General features: G+C 38.8%; 1 protein-coding gene across 2 annotated transcripts in view; it reads right to left on the bottom strand.

Moving 5' to 3' along the window:
- Positions 1–16,759, bottom strand: part of FGF12 (fibroblast growth factor 12) — a 574,557-nt gene extending 557,798 nt beyond the window's left edge. Inside the window, exons 1-3 of one of the 2 annotated variants that reach the window (XM_059391276.1) lie at positions 16,623–16,759; positions 16,304–16,446; positions 14,096–14,146 (exon numbers count right to left, since the gene is read on the bottom strand). Coding sequence is in view for 1 of the 2 variants with exons in the window: in XM_059391275.1 (XP_059247258.1) it covers positions 16,304–16,316 (13 nt within the window). In the remaining variant the exon portion in view is untranslated. The remainder of the gene's footprint in view (positions 1–14,095; positions 14,147–16,303; positions 16,447–16,622) is intronic. The other variant, XM_059391275.1, reaches the window with a different exon arrangement.
- Positions 16,760–21,383: the final 4,624 nt, after the last annotated feature.

Raw genomic sequence — 21,383 nt, 5'->3', positions numbered from 1 at the left:
GATGCAACATGGGGGCTTAAGTGGGTAGGAGAAGAATCAATGAAACAAGATGGAATTGGGAGGGAGACAAACCATAAGTGACTCTTAATCTCACAAAACAAACTGAGGGTTGCTGGGGGTAGGGGGGTTGGGAGAAGGGGGGTGGAGTTACGGACATTGGGGAGGGTATGTGCTTTGGTGACTGCTGTGAAGTGTGTAAACCTGGCGATTCACAGACCTGTACCCCTGGGGATAAAAATATATGTTTATAAAAAATAATAAATTAAAAAAAAAAGAAAAAAAATTTGTAAAAAGTCTCCAACATGAAAAAGAAAAATTAAAGTAACCAGTTAAACACAAAACAAAACAACACAACCTGGGGCACCTGGGTGGCTCAGTGGGTTAAACCTCTGCCTTCAGCTCAGGTCCTGGGATCAAGCCCCGCATCGGGCTCTCTGCTCAGTGGGAAGCCTGCTTCTCCCTCTCTCTCTGCCTGCCTCTCTGCCTGCTTGTGATCTCTGTCTGTCAAATAAATAAATAAAATATTAAACAAACAAACAACAACAACAACAACAAAAAACAACCAGGGCACCTGGGTGGCTCAGTGGGTTGAGCCTCTGCCTTGGGCTCAGGTCATGATCTCAGGGTCCTGGGATCAAGCCCCGCATCAGGCTCTCTGCTCAATGGGGAGCCTGTTTCCTTCCCCCTCTCTCTCTGCCTGTCTCTCTGCCTACTTGTGATCTCTGTCTGTTAAATGGATAAATAAAATCTCTTAAAAAAATGTATACAAAAAAACCCCAAACAATCTAACTGGAAACAAAGGCTATAGAAGGAGATGAAAACTTCTAAAAAATACATCATTGCTATATTCAACCAGGTATTAGAAAATATTGCCTCAGTGAAATGAGACAGCATAATATAAAATCAAACATTCAAAGAAAACCAACAAATAAGGATCTTGGGACTAAAAGTCTGATATCAGAAATTAAAAACAAAACCTAATAGAAAGATTAAAGATAAAGTTAAGTCCATCACCTAGAAAAGAGGGGAAAATGCCAAAAAGATGGAAAATAAAAGATAAAACATATGAAAAATAAAAACAGAAAAATAAATTCAAGATATCATCATCTAAGTAACAAGATTTCCAAAAAAGCTGGAACCAAAGCATAACAAAGAAGAAGGAGGAGGAGGAGGAGGAGGAGGAATGGAATAGGAAATCAGCAAGAAAAAAATTTCAGGAAAATTTTCTAGATATAAAGAATATGAGTTTCCATATTAAAGCAGTCTACTAAGTGTCAAGCATAATGGGTAAATATTAAATCACACAAAGCAAACCTTTATAAATTTTCAGAACTCTGGGGAAAAGAATAGATCCTACAAGTTTTCAAAGAGAGAAAAATCAGTCATGCTCAAAAAATAAAGAATCAGAATGGCATCAGACCAGAACAACAAAACTGAAAGCAGGAAAAGACATTACAGTGGTGCCATTTAAATTCTGAAGGAAAATTATTTTCAACCTACAGTTCTATACCTAACCGAATTATTATTCAAATATAAGGAAAGAACGAAGGTATTTTCAGATATTGCAAAGGCCCAGGAAATTTAACTACATTGTATCCTTTTTTCAGGAAGCTAATGGAAAATTTATTCTACCAGGATAAGGGAGTAAAGAATACAGAGGATCCATGAGAGCCAGAGATCTAGGCAAAGAGAACTGCAGAGATTTTCCAAGGTGATGGAAAGTAAGAGTCCAGAATCAAACCCATACAAGCAGAATCAAGGAAAAGAGTACATGTAAAACCAAGTCAGAAATTTCAGAGAGATTATTTCAAGAAGATGACCTTGATAGAGTTCCTGTATGATTAAATGTCTTGAGATGAGATTTGGAACTCTGGCAGAGACTTGTAGTTTAAAAATTATGAAGAGAGCTGAGCAAACAAACAAACAAAAAAACAAGACAGCTATCAATCACAGAAAAAAAAAACACAAAATCTTAAGAGGAAAGGAAGCATAATCATAGCTTAACGTGGCTTAGTCACAAAAAATATTTACGTGGTTGTAATAATGTAATTACTAAATACTGATCCAACCAAAGTACCCGATGTAACAGCCCTAGGAAGATTGGGGGGCTGGGGGGTGGGGGGATAAAGGATGTCTGTGGTGGTGAGAATGGGCTCATGAAAAGAGATGGAAAGCTCATTTCCAAGGTTCATTTCCATCAACAACAGAGCTGAGAAATTCAAAGGCAGCAAGAATAGAGTAGTATTCAAAGTATCCGAATAAATATCAAAAAAGAGTTGAAAGAAATTGTTTCTGGAAAGAAAAAAAAAATGAGGGAGGAAACAAGGAACTATCTTGGAGAATATGCTTTCTGTAACTGTGACAAACATAACAAAAAAAAGAAAGAAAGAAAAGGAAGAAATCACCTTAAATTTTATTCATGAGGTATTATCTTCATAACTTTCTTGTTCTAGAAACATTTTTGAAGGAATGAGTAGCACAGGAAGGAGCAGTGGCTCCCGACACCCTCACAACCTTACAGAGACATGATTCAGTGGCCAGTCAAGATCAAAAGAGGCTGCTCAGAGAAAAGACAAGGCTGTCCTTGCCTTTTGTCTAACTGCTCCTTATGGCCATTAGATGAAAACCATCTGCTGACCTTCAATTTCAAAATCTTGTTCATAAATCTTTCACCAGCCAGGATGAGACCTTTTCTATACAATGTGGTATTCTAGATTTCAACCATTGATTATCGTTGTCCAGTTTGACAGGAATTATCTTCCTGGAACAATTTTAAGACTTTGATCCCAAAGCAGTATCCCTGAGGGGTTACTGTATTTTACAGCTCTGTGTTGAGCTAAAACTAGAGATTCAGACTGGAATATTATGCTTGAAATTCATTTTAATAATTAAGCAAACCAGAATCCATCAGACTCAGCAAAAGCCATGGCTTTGATTTTAGGTTGTAATGAAGTAGTCTCGGGATAGTTAATGATAGCTACATTTTGTTAAGTGCTTACCATATGTCAGGCAGTGTAGTAAACACTTTAATATATTATCTCATTTAATCCTCAAAACAACTCCTTTAATATATGCTATTACTCTCTCCATTATGTAGATGATAAAATCTACAGTCAGGAGATTAGGAACCTCGTCCAATGTCATCGGCTAGGAATTGTGCAGAGAAAAGTCAAAACCAAAATTGGGTTCAGAAACTGCTCTTTTTAATTTCCCTATCTTCTATAAAGAAAGATAGCCAGAAAATCAAAATTTACCATTGAAAGAGTGACGGTAAGTTTGAAGTCAAATATATTTCTCACCATGAGTCTTCATATCTTAAGGGCCAGAGGGTTTGAACAGTTTCATGTAACACAGTTGCAAAATACATGTATATTAGTACTTGTGTAGTTTTTGCCCTGTCATAATTCTGAGTCTTGATAATCATTTATAGACCTTCAGGGAGCAATTTTTGAACTTGACACATTTCAAAAAGATTCTCTGGCCCTTTCTCCTAAATGCCAAACTGTAATTTTCAATGCAAAAACTTCAAGTGACTGAGAACCAAAAGTGAACAGAAGTGAAATTCACTGTTTCATTAAGCAAGGAAAGTGTCTCAGCATAAGAGACTGGCAAGAGTCATAGAGTGAAATATTGGATCATAGTGTTTCCTCTGACCATGGCAGTAGGCTTATAGGTGTATCTTGCTTTGTAAAGTGGAAGTTTTCTTGAAAAGCTAGGGAATAACTGAAGCTTTGCCAGTAGAATTATACTGTAAAAGCCCTGGGAATCTAATCTTTAAAGATAATTACATTAATTAATGTTTTTGAAATGTAAGTTATCATCACCTATAATATGTAATTTTAACAAGCCTCCACAATTTTCTCCCAATCTTTCATGATTCCTCATTCATCATATCCTGTCCCCAAACCTACCTGCTTCATGAGAACGGACACTTGTCACTACCATATTCAGCACCTGGAACAGCGTCCAGCATGACAAATAGTTGCTAGATGAATGAATCGACCAACCACTTAAAATTTTTCTAGTTGCAACATGTTTACCAGTGAATCTATACCTCTGCTCCTACTAGTCTACCCTCTGCAATACTTTTCCAATGTTTCCATTCCTCCTTTCTGCAAGACCCAGCTCAAATGCCAACTCCCTTCCCTGTATTTCCACAGATTATATTTCTATATCTGTGTGATAGGAAAGGATAGAAACTTGTCATATTCATTGGTTCCTGGCCTGTTAACACCTAGCCAGAGCAATCCACACAGAAGATGTGATATTACAAGTAAATTTAAAATTGAAACTAAATTTTCCCATGCACTGCCAGCTGTCAGCTCTTCCCAGACTTCTGTTTGTGTCTACTATCTTCAAAAGCTGGTCTATGAGGTCTCCATGAGGTCAGAAACTGTCTTTTTTCATTTTTAATCCCAATAGCAAGTAATGTGCGTGGCACAGATAAATGGATAAATAATTCATCCAAAAACCTATTATTTGTATACATGTATTATTTGTTTACATTATTAATAATAACCAGTGTGGTTGTACTGGGCTGATTTTCTAGGAATAGTCTTGCTGACTCTTTTAAGCTATATGTTTTCTTCATGGGAATCCCACCCATGATCCTTTATTCTAACATTCCTCAAGAATCAGCAAAATAGGGGCGCCTGGGTGGCTCAGTGGGTTAAGCCTCTGTCTTCGGCTCAGGTCATGATCTCAGGGTCCTGGGATCAAGCCCCGCATTGGGCTCTCTGCTCAGTAGGGAGCCTGCCTCCTCCTCTCTCTCTGCCTGCCTCTCTGACTACTTTTGATCTCTCTCTGTCAAATAAATAAAATCTTTAAAAAAAAAAATCAGCAAAATACACATTTATTTCTATCTTCAATAACAAGGTATAAAAGAACCTTGTCTACATAACCTGAGGAAACTGGACTTCACTTTAGGCCAGATAATGGAAACAAATTAGTAAAATTCTGACTTAAAAAAGGCAGTAGATTAACCAAACAATGTCATTACTCTTCAATTTTTAGAGTGTGATAAAAGCAGTATGTCTTAAAAACAACCTTTTTGGGGCACCTGGGTGGCTCAGTGGGTTAAGCCTCTGCTTTTGGCTCAGGTCATGATCTCAGGGTCCTGGGATCAAGCCCCACATCAGGCTCTCTGCTCAGCAGGGAGCCTGCTTCCCCCCCCTCTCAGCCTGCCTCTCTGCCTACTTATGATCTCTGTCTGTCAAATAAATAAATAAAATTTAAACACACACACACACACACACACACACACACACAACTATCATTTTGAACCATACACCACAGTTGCATGGCATTCTGGTGTCTCCAACCAGAGAAAAATAAGAAAAATAAGTGAGCATAAATTAGGCAAGATAAAGAAAAAAACTGATGGCAGCAAGGTCAGCAGTCTCAAGAGAAGGGAAGAGTAGAACCAATTCTAGACACATCATAGCTCATGTCAAAGGAGGAAGAAGGGAATGACAGGGGGAGGAAAGAATATGGCACTATGAGTAAGACAGGTAGCAGTTTCCAACATCAAGCAGGGATCCTGTCATGTATCAGGAGTGTTCCTATGGTGTGAAGGACACCAGAAGCTGCATCTAGTTCCCTAGAACCAAGCTAACATGGTAATGGGGAGTTTGAGATACGAATCCAGCCCCATTCAGGAACAGAGGAAGTAGTGAGCTTAAGGGTCAAATAGTAACCACAAAAGCAATGCTCTTGTTATTGAGAACTGATTTTATGCTTGGTTCCTTATATATATTTTCCTTCCTTGTTCCATTAACTTAAAAGAGATGTGGTACAAATGAAGAGGCAAAGGCACAGAGATAGATCTGGCCCAAGGCAAAAGCATTAACAAGTTGCTATGCCTTATAATCTTTCTACCATACCACTGAGCTTCCCAGATAAGCAAGACAATTATTCGAGGTGAGGTAAAGAGGGGAAAAAAAGGAAGTTGTAACCTCATGCTTCCTTAAGCTGTTGGGTTTGGAAGTCAACGGAAGGCACACTGGAGCAGAGGGCTCTTTCTCATACCCACCTGATAGCACGCAGGAACTCCGAGAGATTCCCTAAATCAGCTCTCGTTGGCCCCGGGCTTGGGGGAGACTGAGCCTACGGAGATCAGGCTTCCTAAAGGTTAATGAAATGTACACATTTCATATGAGTGTGCACAGCTGAGCTAATTTTTCAGCAACAATGGAAGGTTAACTGACTTACCAGACTAGAGCAAAATAAGCCTTAGACGTTCAGAAGGGGTTAAACTCACAGACTAAGAAGATAGTCTACCACTTCCTAGCTCTGGGATCCTGGCTGGATACTTTAAGTCACTAAACCTGGTTTTTCCACTCCCTAAAATTGGAATAACAATAGTGTCTGACTCACTGTATTGTTACTAGGATTAAATGAGTCAATATATGTAAAACACAGCACTTGGTACAGAGCAAAAGCTACATAAGCATTATTTCAAAAGACAGTAATCTCTTCGAATGTTCTATCTTCCTTTTGTTGTTGTTGTTGGAGAGAGAGAGAGAGAGAGCAGCATTGGCGCACCCAAGCAAGCATGGGCCTGCACAGGGGTGAGGGAGGGCCAGAGAGAGAATTCCAAGCAATCTCTAGAGCATGGAGACTAACCCGATGCTTGATCACAGGACCCTGAGATCATGATCCAAGCTGAAACAAAGAGCCAGACCCTTAACCCACTGAGCCACCCAGGCACCCCTCTTCAAATGTCCTTTTAATGACTCATGTGAATAAAGCATAAAACCAAGAATAGAGAGATTTGCTTGAGTTCAGTCTGAGTAGATCTGTTTAAAAGTTTATCACTAGGCTCAAATACCTAGTGGTCCTTTGTTTTATTTAAAAACAAACTTAAATATTAGTGAAAAATTTAAAAATGGGGAATAGATCCTTTCAAAATCCAATTATCATTACCCAAATATTGCCATTTCTTGCATATTAATATCTACTCTTTGTCCATGGACATATAAATTTCACATTAATATAATCGGTACATAGAACCACATCACTGGTTTTTGTAAGTACCATCATGTCATGAGTATTTCTGATCATAGCTCATGTTCATCAACACATTCCTGTTAAACACTCCAACCTCATCATTATATTTCATTCTTTGTGCAATAAAGAAATTTAGCTTATTAACCATGAAACTCTTAGACTTTGGATCACTTTCATCTGAAAGCAAAACTGTATCTTCTATCTAGAATGACCAGTAGCCAATCAAATATCAGAAGAGATAGTTATTGGTTTTTAAATTGTTTGAAGATTGAAGGACTAAATGCAATTATTTTTGAATAATATATTACTGCTGATTGAGAGCTAAAAGAAAATCAAATCTCCTTCTCTTATGTCACTAAAACACTCAGCACTTAGACACTTGGATCCCTTGCAGCATTCTTTTAGTCTTTACTTTTTTTTTAGTGGTGAGGTGCAGTTAGGTTGGGAGAAAGGAGAAAGCCATAGCTACCAAATCAACTTCACATATGACTGATGTATAAATAAACTAATCTTAATTGTAAAGAAGACACATGTGAGGTTAAAAAAAAAGTTATAAAACCATAATGTACAATCTGCTGAGCAAACATGTCACTCAGCCAAAGAAATAGGAGAGACCAAGGCACCAACCATAAATCCTTAAGCAGAATTTAATCCACTGTAGTCCCTACATAAATACCTCACAAATGCTGGTTCCGACAATCCCAGAGATTAAATGAATCTTGCCTCTACTCCATTCATACTTCACAGATGAAGAAACAAGACCAGAGAAAGAAGTAACCAGTTCAAACTCATCATGATTTGGGGTGGGAAACAGGACTCAAGTCCAAATCTTCAGACTCCCCAGCCAGGGTCTTTGCCACAAAGCCCCCTCAGCCCTCACATGTCAGACATACCCGGGGCTATATTTGGCCATGATCATGTAATCTACAAATGCCAGGCACATAGCAATTTCTCTTCCTCATCTTAGTCCTTTCTGACTTGGAACCAAGTTAATTGCTCAGCTCAGTTACAGACCCAGTAATGTTAGTCACACAACTCACAGTATTCCAAAACTAGCTCAATCCTACAGCGGGTCCTTAAAAAATTAATGTGGTAGTTATGACCACCACGTTTTATTTTTCATAGACTTCAAGTCTAAAAAGGATGAAGTAAAGGAAGATTATATACTAGCTGAAAAAGCAGTTTCTTTTTTAAAAAGTAGAAATCAATAGGCAAATAGAGTTAAAAAAAAAAAAAGGCGGCTTAGGACACTGAGCTCCAGAGACAAGAAGGAAGAGATTGTTCTCTCAATCTCTCAAGAGATTGTCCGACCACTGAATACAGGGACTAGAACCTGAATCCAGGTTTTCTAGCATCTAGTTTAATACTAGTGTTGTTGTTGTTTTAAACAAAGTCTTTACTTTTTTGTTTCAAGTTTGTATTTAAATTCCAGTCAGCTAACATATAGTGCAATATTAGTTTCAGGAGTAGAATTTCCTGATTCATCACTTACATACAATACCCAGTACTTAAACCACAAATGCACACCTTAATCCCCAGCAGCCATTTAGCCCACCCCCCGCCTCCCTCCCCTCCTGTTTGGTTGTCTCCCTTGCCTCAATATTATTGAGGGTTTGCTTTATTTGCATCATCACTTTGCTTTTTACAATGATGCTGATGCAAAGCCTACTGGGAAAAAGTACTCAGGACATCTCATTTTAAATCATTGGTAGACTTGCAAATAAAGTGTGATTTACATGGCAACCTTTTTCTTGACATATAGCAAATATTCTCCTTTAAATCCAAGAAGAGAAAAAGAAGTAAATCAAATTCAATTTTAAATAGTACTAGAAATGTTAAAAATATTTTGAAATGAAAGTGCTTTAGGAGAAAACTGCATAAGTAATCTAATTTTAAACTTAGCAGATTTTAACAATTAGAATAATTATGTCACTTTTTTTTGGAAGTCAGAAACATATCTAGGTTTTTGGTTTCCAAAAAGTTGAAAAGGAATGTCCCAGTTCACCTAGTGTTAAGCTCTGCTCAACCTATTTGCATGTTATCAGTATTTGCGGATTAAAGGAAAGTCTGATCGTTCTACATGGGTGATAACGGTAGGAATGAATGGGGTAGGGAGAGATGGACACATTATCCACAGATTGGCATTGCTGCTTCCTCCTGCCTCCTAGCTAAGGTAATCTTTGATATGTTTAGTTATTTTCTGAATGGCCTCTGAAAGCTTCTGGGTGTGGTGTGGTGTTATGTTGTGTTGTGTCGTGTTGTGTTGTGTTTTTACAGTCGAGTGCCTTTGGGCTGCTTCTCAGGCTATTGGCAGTCCAGAAACAGGAGAGAAACAAAAATCTAACCACTGAATAGCAGCTTCCTTCCCTTCTTTTGCAGAGTTTAAAGACCACTTTCAATCTGTGCTCTCTGAATCAGTGCTTGGGGAGGGGGGGTCTTTTGGCTAAAAAGCCAATATATGTTTTGAAAAAAAGAAAAATGGTCTGTGGAGGAGCAACAGGTGTCCTTTGGGACTTCTTCCAAGGTGCCATCAGGTTCATCACGCCAATAAAATACCACCAGGGGGAGGGAGTCCCACATTCCCAAAGACAAGGAGACAGAGACTGTTTCAAAAAGTAAATGGAGAGGGGTGCCTGGGTGGCTCAGTGGCTTAAAGCCTCTGCCTTCGGCTCAGGTCATGATCCCAGGTCCTGGGATTGAGCCCCACATCGGGCTCTCTGCTCAGTGGGGAGCCTGCTTCCCTTCCTCTCTCTCTCTGCCTGCCTCTCTGCCTACTTGTGATCTCTGTCAAATAAATAAATAAAATCTTTAAAAGAAAAAAAAGTAAATGGAGAGAAGAGCCAACTAAAATTAGAACTATAGGCAGAGATCCTGGGGGCGGGGGGGAAGAAAAGAAAAAACATCCACCATGTTCTGAATGCAAGGATGCTAATGAGGAGATGAAGACAAAGATATTGGGGGAAACGATGTGTCTTCTTAGCCTCAGACACTTACCATCTACTGACCTGTCTATTTGCTATCCCAAGCCTGTAGTACAGGAATTAGGTCTCTTGTCTACACGTCACTCTCTTAACACTATAGATAATAATACTCAAGATCCAGGCAGTAGGAGTCCTTAGTGTTCCTGATAAAGGATTCAGGTGCATGTTATGGTTTCATAATCCCCTGTGGCTCATCTATTGACTCATAATGGAAAGTGAATACCTTAATCATCTAAGGTGCTTTGTAAATACCCCAGTCCCGTGTCCCATGCATTCTCAATGACTCTGATGTGTACCTCTGATGGAGAATGCTATTAATCATCTGATTTCACGTGGTCAGTGTCTGAAACCCATTCAAGGTGTAATACTGGACCTAATGCATCTCCATCCCCAAACCCACACGATGTTATGTAACTGCCTCACGACTAAGTCCCAGCAAAACAGAGACAAATGCAGATGTCTGAGAAATTACTACAGAAATACCGAATATGCACAAAAGGAATGGAGATGATTTGTTGAGCATCTTTACGGCATACAAAGTTGGCGAAGGACCAGTTGTTCCCCTCCAGGATCTCAGTTCTCATGAAAAGACAAACAGCTAATAGTACCAAAAGACAATAATTCTAGGGAACTCTACCTGCTTTACTGCTATAAGTTTTATCTCATAATCATGATAGTATGGTATGGGGCTTGGGGTGGCTACAATAATTCTTATTTTATTTTATTATTTCTTTTATTTTATTATTTATATTATATTATGTTAGTATATATTATATTATTTATTTTATGTACTTATTATTTATTTTATTATTAATTAATTCTTATTTTACAGAGAAACAAAAATAAGATGAGTTGCCTAAGTCACTTAGTCTTTCTGAGCCTCTGTTTTTTATCTCTAAAATGAAGTTAAAATGCCTGACCACAGGGTTTGAAGGGCAATGATATATATTAAAAGCCCTCTGAAAGATACAAAGTATCTCATGAATGTTATTTATGACTGCTAGTATGTAACAAGTCAGAAAATCCAATATACCACAATTGGCCACTTAATGGGTACAGAACACCATGCCTAATAGGGTCAGTACATCAGAAGCTTAAAGGCAATAACAAGACAGAGATAAGGAGATGACACTCCTGACCACCTCTAGACTCATTCCCAATGCTAACAAGCCTCATGATAAGCACCTAAGTCAGACAATAGGTTACTAGCAAGGGAGCTGGTCAGTCAGTACCACTTTTAGAATACTTAGCTTGAGTTCAAATGTTTTCCCCACACAACAACTTTGTGTCGATAAACCAAAGGAGGAACAAAAGGTAGGCACTGTTGCTGTGAAATGTGAAAAGCCTCTACAGAAGCCACAATCACTGGAAGACTTTATTCCAACCATTAGAACTCTGAAAAAGGAAAGGAACTCTGAATGAGGAAAAAACACACCATGTTGGAAATCAACAACTCTTGGGCCTGTCCATGTACCCCAAGACTGGAAGCTTCTAGAAAGCAAACCAATACACTATTTCTTTCTCCTCCCCTGCATTTAACAATGTGCTTGGAACAATGCAGCAGCTAAATAAATATTTTGAATTGAATGAAATGAACTCCCTTGAATATTGAGGAATCAGGAGACTCAGAGAGGGAAAATGATTTGTCCAAGGTTACATATTAGAACCGGGTAGGAACATGGATCTCCTAAGCCCAATGCCTATTCTAGATGCTTTTCACTGCCTTAAAGTTTTGCTTATCCCACCACAATGGCTCAGAATTTTGGATTCTTTTCTAACCACAAAATAGCTTTTCTTAAAATCACTTCCCCTCTCTGCTAAACTAGTTACTTCATATATATTTCCTTTCTCTCCTGCAGAGTGGACCACCCTGGTTTCTAAGAAATGACTGTTCTATGCCTTAAATAAACCAGCCCCTGGTTCGACTCTAATGATTGGTGTGAAACCCAGAACAGAGGTGAATCTTCACTGGGAATACATGCGCAGTTCTCTACAGAGAAAGCAGGTCACGTTACTGAGTTCTGTGGTCTGGAATTAAACCGGTGTTTTTGGTAGCCAAACATCCTTCACCTTTTCCAATGTACCATCTCCTGGATGCATGAACACGGCCTGGTAAACTAAGTAAGACCATTCAATTCAACACATGTAACCTATAGTAAACAAAAACATTTTGTCTGAAGCCGGCAGCTGGGTAGCTGCAGGAATGTTAGGTTCAAATGATGCCCACAGGAAGGTTAATCTATTAGTGGAGACTTGAGAGGGAGATCTTTAAGACCGGAAATTGCATCTTCATGTTCTTTTACAGTCTCAGGAGTAAGCACACTGAGAATATACCAGGTGCTCAATAAATATTAATTAAGTAAAGAACACAAAAACTGCAATGCTGATTGTAGGAAATGTCTTACATGGGGGACAAAAAGGTACTTAGGTCATATAAAGTATGCCAACAAAATACTAATTAGGTGTGGGAGGTCAGAGAAGATTTTATGGAGCAAGGGGTACATAAAATGAATCTCAAAAGAGTTGAACAGGGACATATAATCATGGGAAGAGGCTAAGGCTATACTCCCTGTAAGACATACCTTGATTTAAGCAGTCTAACATCACACTAATCTGGGTTAATACCAAGGAGGTGGTTAGAAGCTCAGATTGAACCTATAGAATAAGTGTTGAAAACAAATGGCTTGAGGAAAAGCAAGAGGGTATTTAAAAATGAGTCCATTTTCTGATCTAACTATGAAGCAAGGAATTTCTTATCATCTCATCTCCATTTTTCCAAAACCAACCAAAGACCTTGAACATAATCACATATTCAGGAGCTTCCGTATTGATTCGAGGATATCACATCCTCTAGACTGATCTGGCAGTCTCAGATACAGTCAGTTCCCTAAGATCTAGACCAGTGCTGCTTAAATTTTAATGTGCATGTGAACAACCAGCAGATTTTCCTGAAAGACCTACTGGATTCAGTAAGTCTAGGGTAGGGCCTGAGTTTCTGCATCCCAGATGATGTTAATACTACTTGACTATGGGCTACACCTTGAGCAGCAAGGGCCTAGGCCAGTGGTTGAGTCTGACCACCCATTAGCATCACCTGGGGAGCTTTTTAAAAATACCTACACTAAGGTCCCACTCCAGAACCAATTAAATTAGAATGTCTAGAAGGGTTCCCTAAGCATCTTTATGCTTTCAGTGCTCCACAGGTGTTTCTAATATGCCAGCCTGAGGTTGAGAATCTAGCTTAACAAAGAAAAGATGTGGTGCAGGCAGAAAAGGAAAAAAAAACGTAGAAGAGAGAGAACGGGACAAAGAACCGCTTTCCTGACACTTAATCAATGCATCCCAAACTTAATCTGCATGTACATTACCTGGGGATGTTGTTAAAAATCAGATTCTGACTCAATAAGCCTGTAGTAAAGATCCAGATTTTGTGGTTCTAAAAAGACCAGTTTTCAAATCACATTTTGGTTATCAAAAGTCTAAATGAGTGGCTCCCAAACAATGCCACACCTGGCACCTTAAAACAAACAAACAAACAAACAAACACCTGTGCTTCTCTCACCTCAACATTCTGATGTCACTGGGATGGCTTTGGCAGGGCATAAGGATGTTTAAGAAGCATGCCAGGGAATACTAATGCACAGTGAAGTCTGTGAACCAGTACAAGGCACAAATTCTGTCAAAGTTGGTCAGACTGTGCACCAACCCAAATCTTTGAGGTGATATTAATTACCATGTACATAAAAATCTCTAAAATTAAATCTTGATTGATTGTTCAGTCTATTGATTCATTTTCCTCTCTTCCTTACCCTAGATGATAGGAAGTGATGCAAAGTACTAAGTAAGGGGGCAAACATTTTTTATCTTATTTATAAATGACATGTTCTGCTTGAGACTCTGGACAAGTGTTCTAAGAAACGTTTTTCAAATGTTGGAGGTAACATGAAGGATGTCAAAGGCTGGCAATGATATTTAAAGTTAATTGGGCCATTTAATTCTTTTATAAAATGGAGAACTCTTGAACCTTCAACTGAGTCATGCAATAACACTATTTGAATCTGTGTTAGACTTTCCAGTAGAAAAAAAAATTTTTTTAATGTACTTACATTTGAGAATGTCTTCCTAGAATTAAACTGAAATCTGCTGGGGGAAGAAGTCTGCACATGACAGCATAAAGTATGAAAGACACACAGATTAGAATAAAATATGGATACACTCCTCTTACTATACTCTTTCTCTTTCTTCTCGAATAAAAATTTCAAGTTAGCTACCATTGTTAGCTGTGCCTTTTGCATCAACTGAGAAAGTGAGGACAATGTTTAAGTAATTAGCCATTCTTAATATGATCACTACCTGGCTAATTCAGTGTTATAAGGGAGTCTAAGAACTAAATGTATAACTACTTGCAATGTGTCTTTTACCTGATCCAGGTACTTACGCTACCTCTGCAAAATGACCACAATATTGGCTTGGGGCAAAATTCTTCATTGCCTTTGGGTCGGTGCTGTGAATCACGCCTGTATCACTGCACTCTGGATTGGCATAGAACTTCTGGCCTGATTCTTCTTAGATATATTTTTTTCTCCATTCCAAATTCCCAAGACTAGCAGTACTTAATAGCTAGAACACTACTGTTATCGATCCGAGATATAAACCACCTGGAAATTTGAGTGACAGGTATCATATTTTATGGGCAAAGAAGGGAAATTAAAAAAAAAAGTATCACCAAGAGATAAATCCTCTTTATATCATGGATCAAGAATTAGTGTATAAATTGGAGGCAAAAGTGTTACTAAGAACCCTTGCCAAATAACCAAATAGCAGGTGTCATCTGAGTACAAAAAACTGCTTTAGAGTAAAATGATACTTTCTCTGTTGTTAACTTATGTGCCAGAAATACTTAATCAACTAGGATATTACAGACCTCTATGAGTTAAAACTGGCTTCTCCATTAAAAATGGATTACAGAAGAGAGTTAATAAATATATGCCTCGTGTATATGGAGACATGGATCCTCTCATGTATGTACATCACTGTCGATCATAGAAATGCCCATCAGCAAATCATAAGAATAATTTGTCTACTTTGAAAATTGCCAACCAGTCTAAATCCATGTCAATTTAGTTCTCTTCACACTGTAAGTCCTCACCTAGGTTCAAATACTTAAGCCTTCTAATGAAATACTTAAAATACTTTCTTGAACACATACCTGCTATCATTCAACACTTCATTTTTATTAATCAGCTCAGAAATAGGTAACCCACCACCACTCCCTGATTCTGAGCACATTACCACGATGACTGACATGCCCGGTTTAAAAATAAAACCTTGTTTCAAATATAGCTTCTCGAGTTCTGGGTAATGAATATAGTTTCATAAAAGTTGACATCATTTCTTCTGATTTCACCAGAATTAAATACATCCAATGTTTCTACTGGATATCTGACCACATCATTCAAGGTTCTTGCAACCTGGTGGGTGTTTTAAGGGGGAGGAAGAAGAGGAGGAGGAAGAAGAAACCTGCATAGATGGAGTTAAACCCAAAGGATCGCCAACCTTACAATTCACAAAAAATACATTCTGTTTATGTGTGTTAAATATGCCATCACAAGTTGATTTTTACAGTTCATTTACCAGTTTGTATGCGTGTAGTATACAGATTTGCTTACGAGGAGAATATTAATGTATACATGTCCAGAACTAGTAAATGCATCATGCATGGGAGCCAAGCAGTACTGATACACTGTTCTCCTTAGAGGTCAGTTCTAACGCACACTGTTTCAAATAGACCCAATTTCTCTGCTGATATATATTCAAAATGCAGTAGGATGTGGTCATACACACCCAGAAATACCATCTTTATGCGGTGGGGGTGGAGAAATCCAAACATTTTTTATAGCAATGCATTATTGGATATCAGATACGAACATGCCTGTCAGCAATCCTAAAGCAAATGAAATATCTGTATTCGAGCCCATCCATTCTATAGGAAAGAAACTGCTTTACCAACATCTCTCTCCTCCCCCACCATCTAAAGACTCTCCCCCCACCCACCCAAAAAGAAAAAAAAAAAAAAAAACTCATCACACTTCACTACGCAACTGATGGAGTATTAAACACTGTCTTCCAAGCGGTGGGAGTTAAAAAGAAGTCGCCTTCCTGCCACACTCCCCGGGTGCTGCAACGGACATAGCATCTCCTCCTATCGACCTAGTATGATGCTCTCTCCCCAAGCACTGCAGTCCCCTCGCTGAGGACTGCCCTGGCCACACGCACATGCAGCGGGAAGTCCCCCGATGGGGACAACCACATACCTTTGCTCTCCATTTCGGTCCCTTTCGAGTGCTGGAAGTTCAATGGAAGTTGGCCGGAAGATGTGGGCCCGCTTCAGATTCCCAGAGCTGGGAAGCCAATCTGATGATTTCGCCCGTACTTCCTTCCTTCCCCCTCAGGCTTCCTGAAAGATGGGATTTCTTAAACCTTGAAGCTGCAATCAGCCACCAAAGGACACTTAGCAGCAGCAGCAGCAGATTGCCTTTACTGGGGCTAGGTTGCGACGCGCATCTGGTATTGAAATGCATGCACGATGCCCGCTCATTTTTTTTTTTTTTTTTTTTTTTTTTTTTTTTTTACCTGGGTCTGGAAGCTGCGAGCAAGAGCTGTCCTCCGAGCGTGGTGCTGCAGGTGTAGTGACAGATCATCCCACTTTGCTCTCTGGATGTACAGCAGATTTGCATGGGCGCTGGCACGCATGCGCAGGGCCTCCCACCTCCCCTTTTCACCGCCTCCCGTTCCCCCGCCCCCTCCGCCTCTCTCCCCAATACGGTCCTCAGTTATCCCAGTTGAAGAGCTGTAGCATTCGGTCACAGGGAAGCGCTGCTAAAAATAAACGCCGGACCGGATTTTCCTTTGCAAACTAGAAAATGGATTGGATTGGGATTGTGCATCAATCCCAAACGATTTTCCAGGATGGATTATGGAAGCCTTACAAGAGGCTAGGGTTTCTGAGCTGGGTTTGGTTTTATTCAGAAGCAGAAGGGGGAGAAGAGGAGGAGATTTATGAATCCTATTCAGTGGTCTCAATTTGGGGTTCTCAGTTGCTGCAGTAACTTTCCAGGTGTATGTTTCCCCTTCCTCTACCCACTTACCCGACTTTATATTTCTCTTTACATTCCCCTGTTTGTTTTGTTTTGTTTTGTTTTGTTTTGTTTTGTTTTGTTTTATTTGGGGGGGGGATGAGGTGGGAGTCATCCTGGACCTATTAAAGGTTAATATTCTCCCGCTTCTCTGCTACTCAGATTCAGAGTTTGCTGGCTTCCATGAGATCTCTTTGGCCTCCCCTCAAAACTGTTCCAAGAGGCTTCAGCGCTTCTAAAGTTCTCCCAACAAAGCCCCTGAAGACATTGTGAGGTGTTCTTTTTAGCTTCTTTTCAACAATCTACCAAGAAGCAAAGTCCCCTAATATGGGGAGTCACCTTATTGATAATATGTACTTTAAAACTATGCATGTAATCATCATCCAAATGCAGAGGAAGAGAGTGTTTTTCTTGTGTGAGGTTCTGAGGGAAGGTTGCAGAGCCAAAAATCCCTTGAAGTACTACTTTTCTATCAGAATATTTTAAAAATAGTATTTTAAACAATACTATATATTGTTTATCTGCAAAATGTTTAGTAGGGAAAAAATGTTTATTATCTTTTTCTTTCAGTAGTCCAAGTTATCCTGAGAGAAGACTCTCTCCTTCACAATAAGTCTTATTCTCAGGCATAAAAACAAACCTAAAACACTTTGTTATCTGGAATGGTTAAGGAGAGAGATGTGCGGATAAATCACACACTCCAGATTACACAAAGATCCCTCCACAGTTAAATTCTAGTCCCAATTTTCAATACCTTGAAATACAATAAAATATACTCCCAATAAGAAACCTGAGGTAGCCTATAATTCAGGCTTCTGGTGATTCAGACAGCATACTGGGATTTTCCAATGCCTTAGGGCCATGATTACAAATATTAATCATGAGGGTTCAGCCAAACATGGACATTTATTAGTGGAGGACTCCTGCTGAACGTGAGAAAACCTGCCTGCGTTTAGCACTGGGGAGTTAAAACTTGAATGTGTGGCATTGCAGAGCCCACAACCTAGGGTCTACTAATATTTAGGCTTTTCTATTGCATGCCTAAGTAAATACATGGAAAAATCAGAAAACTCAGGGTTTCTTTAAAATTTGATAGTTTTAGGAAGTAGAGAAGAGTGATAGTAGAGTCAATTGTTCCTTAAGAACAATTACCTATTTCATTGGAATAAATAATTTCTGCTCCTAACACTGTACCCATTACATGTTCTTTCCCTCTCAAAAGTTTCAGGAAAGAAGATACATTTAGAACCATCTAGACACATCCTTAATATTTACCACTTTACAAATGGAGAGGCAGGAAGAGTACTTGGCTTGGTAAGAGTGACATACTGAAGCTGATCCAGGCTCAGAACCCAAGGGTCCTGCCTAGCTGACCATCTACTCCAGGATGATTTTTTTTTTTTTAAGATTTTATTTATTTGACAGACAGAGATCACAAGTAGGCAGAAAGAGAGGGTAAGCAGGCTCCCTGCTGAGCAGAGAGCCCCATCCATGCAGGGTTTGATCCCAGGACCCTGGGCTTTAACCCACTGAGCCACCCAGGCGCCCCTCCAGGATGATTTTTGTATAGCCACCTCCCCATTATCTACAGTGAAAGGAAACAAGGAGAACCTCCTAGTTCATGAATTTTCATTATTTTTATTTATAGTTTTTAAAACCCAGATGTTTTATTAAATGGAAAATAAAATCTAATGCAAAATCTGTGGTCTGATTTGAGACCTTTTTATTATCTGAATCCAAACTACCTTAAAGGCTTCTCCAACCCTAACTCCTAGACAATATTTGCTGTTACCTTAAGCAAACTTCAAGATTTTACTTTTTTGTACCTTTACTTACATAGTCGTTCTTATAATATCTTCACCTCCTGACACCAATAACACAAATGGCTACATATGCAAATCTTACATTTTCCTCAAGATTATCTGAAAATGTTCTCTATTAAAAGTAACAGTGTTGCTGTATCTTTACCTGTCTTCAATCACTTATAATTATTTATATACACATCTCATTTCTCTTCCCCACCCTTACTAAAAAATAGGTTCCTGATTCATCTTGGTAGTATATAGTATCTTGAATACTGGAAACACTAATAAATGTTTGATGAATTAATAAGTAGTATACATGTTTCTGTGTATATGACATTGACTATGGGCATTATGATAACAAATAATGATGACAATAATATTGGACTAACATTATTAAAAGCTGCTTATGTACCAGACACTATTATAAGGATTCCAAATGTTTTAGTTAATGTTATCTTTGTAAAACTCCATGAGGTTAGTACTGTTATTATCTGTGTTTTAAAGATGAGCAACCAGAGTCACAGACAGGTTAAAGTATGAATAAAACATGATCTCTGCCCTACAGAAGCATAGAGCTTATTAAAGGTGATAGAAACATAAATGATTTTAAAAGATATGGTAAGGTATAAGGTAGAGATTATCACAGGTGTAGTGGGAGCACAGATGAGGTTGGGCAGTTAGCCAGACCATAGCTTTTAAGAATAAGAGGCTAGATGCCTTCAAATACCTCATTGTAGAAAGAGAAAGAAAGAAAAGAAGAGAAATCCAACCCCTCTCCAAAACACAAAGTGAAAAAGGATTTAAGGACAGAAGTGCTTTCTGAAAGTGTTAATAAGAAATCATTTGACCTAGTTATAATGAAATTGTTTGATGATGAACTTGGAAGAGGGGAAATACACAACTAGCCTGACAACTTGTTATTTAAAAATGCCAAGAATTGGGTAGGACTAGATCCCTAATATTGGGGTTTCCCATTTCACCATCAAAAACTGTCCTAGTTCAGATGATACGTGGCCATATTACTTGTATTACACAACTGAATGAGAGTTAACACCACCAATATTGACATTCCAGCCTAATTCTGGTTAACCCATGTAATTGATTGGCTATGTATGCATATTCAGTTTCTCTAGCTTTGGTTCTTAGTAGAATGTACAGAAACAAAATAAATGATTGAGTTAATTAAAAACAATGTAGTACATTACAATTAACAATTAAAGAGCCTTGCTAATATGTCAGATCAATTACTGGTTAGCATAAATTTTCCCCCCCATATATTCACTATGTTCTTCCAGAGCGCTGAATATAAATTGAAAGGAATTTGTGGCCTTTTTTGTGCTTCATTATTTTCTTACTATTCGTCTTTTATAACTCATGATCTATTACAAAAACAGCTGGGGCACCTGGGTGGCTCAGTGGGTTAAAACCTCTGCCTTCGCCTCAGGGCATGATCCCAGACCCCCCCCCCAATCAGGTCCTCTGCTCAGCAGGGAGCCTGCTTCCCACCCCCCCAACCCTCCCTGCCTCTCTGCCTACTTGTGATCTCCATCTGTCAAATAAATAAATAAATAATCTTAAAAACAACAACAAAAAAAAAAAAAACAACTAACACCTGACCCTTTAGAACTCTTTTTGGTGACAATATTGAAGTCAACTCACCATTATAAATGAGTATTCACTGCAAATTGGTTACAGTCTCTATTGAGGGTATCAGTTCCAAACTGCCACCAGAGTGTAAGCTCCACAAGGTCAAAGGCTATGTCCACTTGTTCACTGTTGTATCTGCAGCATCTAGAACAGCATGTGGAACTTAGAAGATTTGATTTAATACCTGATGAGTAAATGAATGAGTTGGATGAAATAATGCTTTTTCCATGGCCACAAAGCCAGTTTACTTGGCAACTGAAAACCATCAATCAGCAATCCTGACAGTGTAAACAGGATCACAAGTGACCGGTGAGGCAGCAAGATTGTCACAAAGCAGTTAACGAATGTGCTCAGTGTCTACTCTTTGGCAAAGACCATAAATAATCAGGTCTAGGTTTAAGTATCTCTTGGACTGGCTAATAGGAGGGCCATGCCTTCACAAAAAGCCTAGGAAGCTGAAAGAAATTAGTTACAAAAGAAGGAGGAATAAAGTAGATGACAGAAATTTCAAAGGACAAAAAAATGATGAGTCAGCCTGGCAAAAGCCATGTGAGAATAACGATGCTATAGAAATTAGGTAGCATCTCTCAGAAGGCAAGCCTTTCTTGATTACCTACTGTGTGTGAATTTTTCACTCTCTTTCTTGGGTGAAGGTGAAGTAACAGTCTTCCTAAGAAGAAAATGGTAAGTGATAAAGTTTCAATAAAAGTAATTCTTGTCGCAGGTGTGTAATGGAGGTAAGGAATAGTCTATGAAAGATGAGAAATGGCAGAAGAGTATATAGGTCATTGGGATGTATTTTGCCC

Source organism: Mustela nigripes, chromosome 2 (assembly GCF_022355385.1).
Source record: "Mustela nigripes isolate SB6536 chromosome 2, MUSNIG.SB6536, whole genome shotgun sequence".
Lineage (NCBI taxonomy): Eukaryota > Metazoa > Chordata > Mammalia > Carnivora > Mustelidae > Mustela > Mustela nigripes.
The sequence above is the reverse complement of the archived record's forward strand: the minus strand, read 5'-3'. Positions and strand labels throughout refer to the sequence as shown.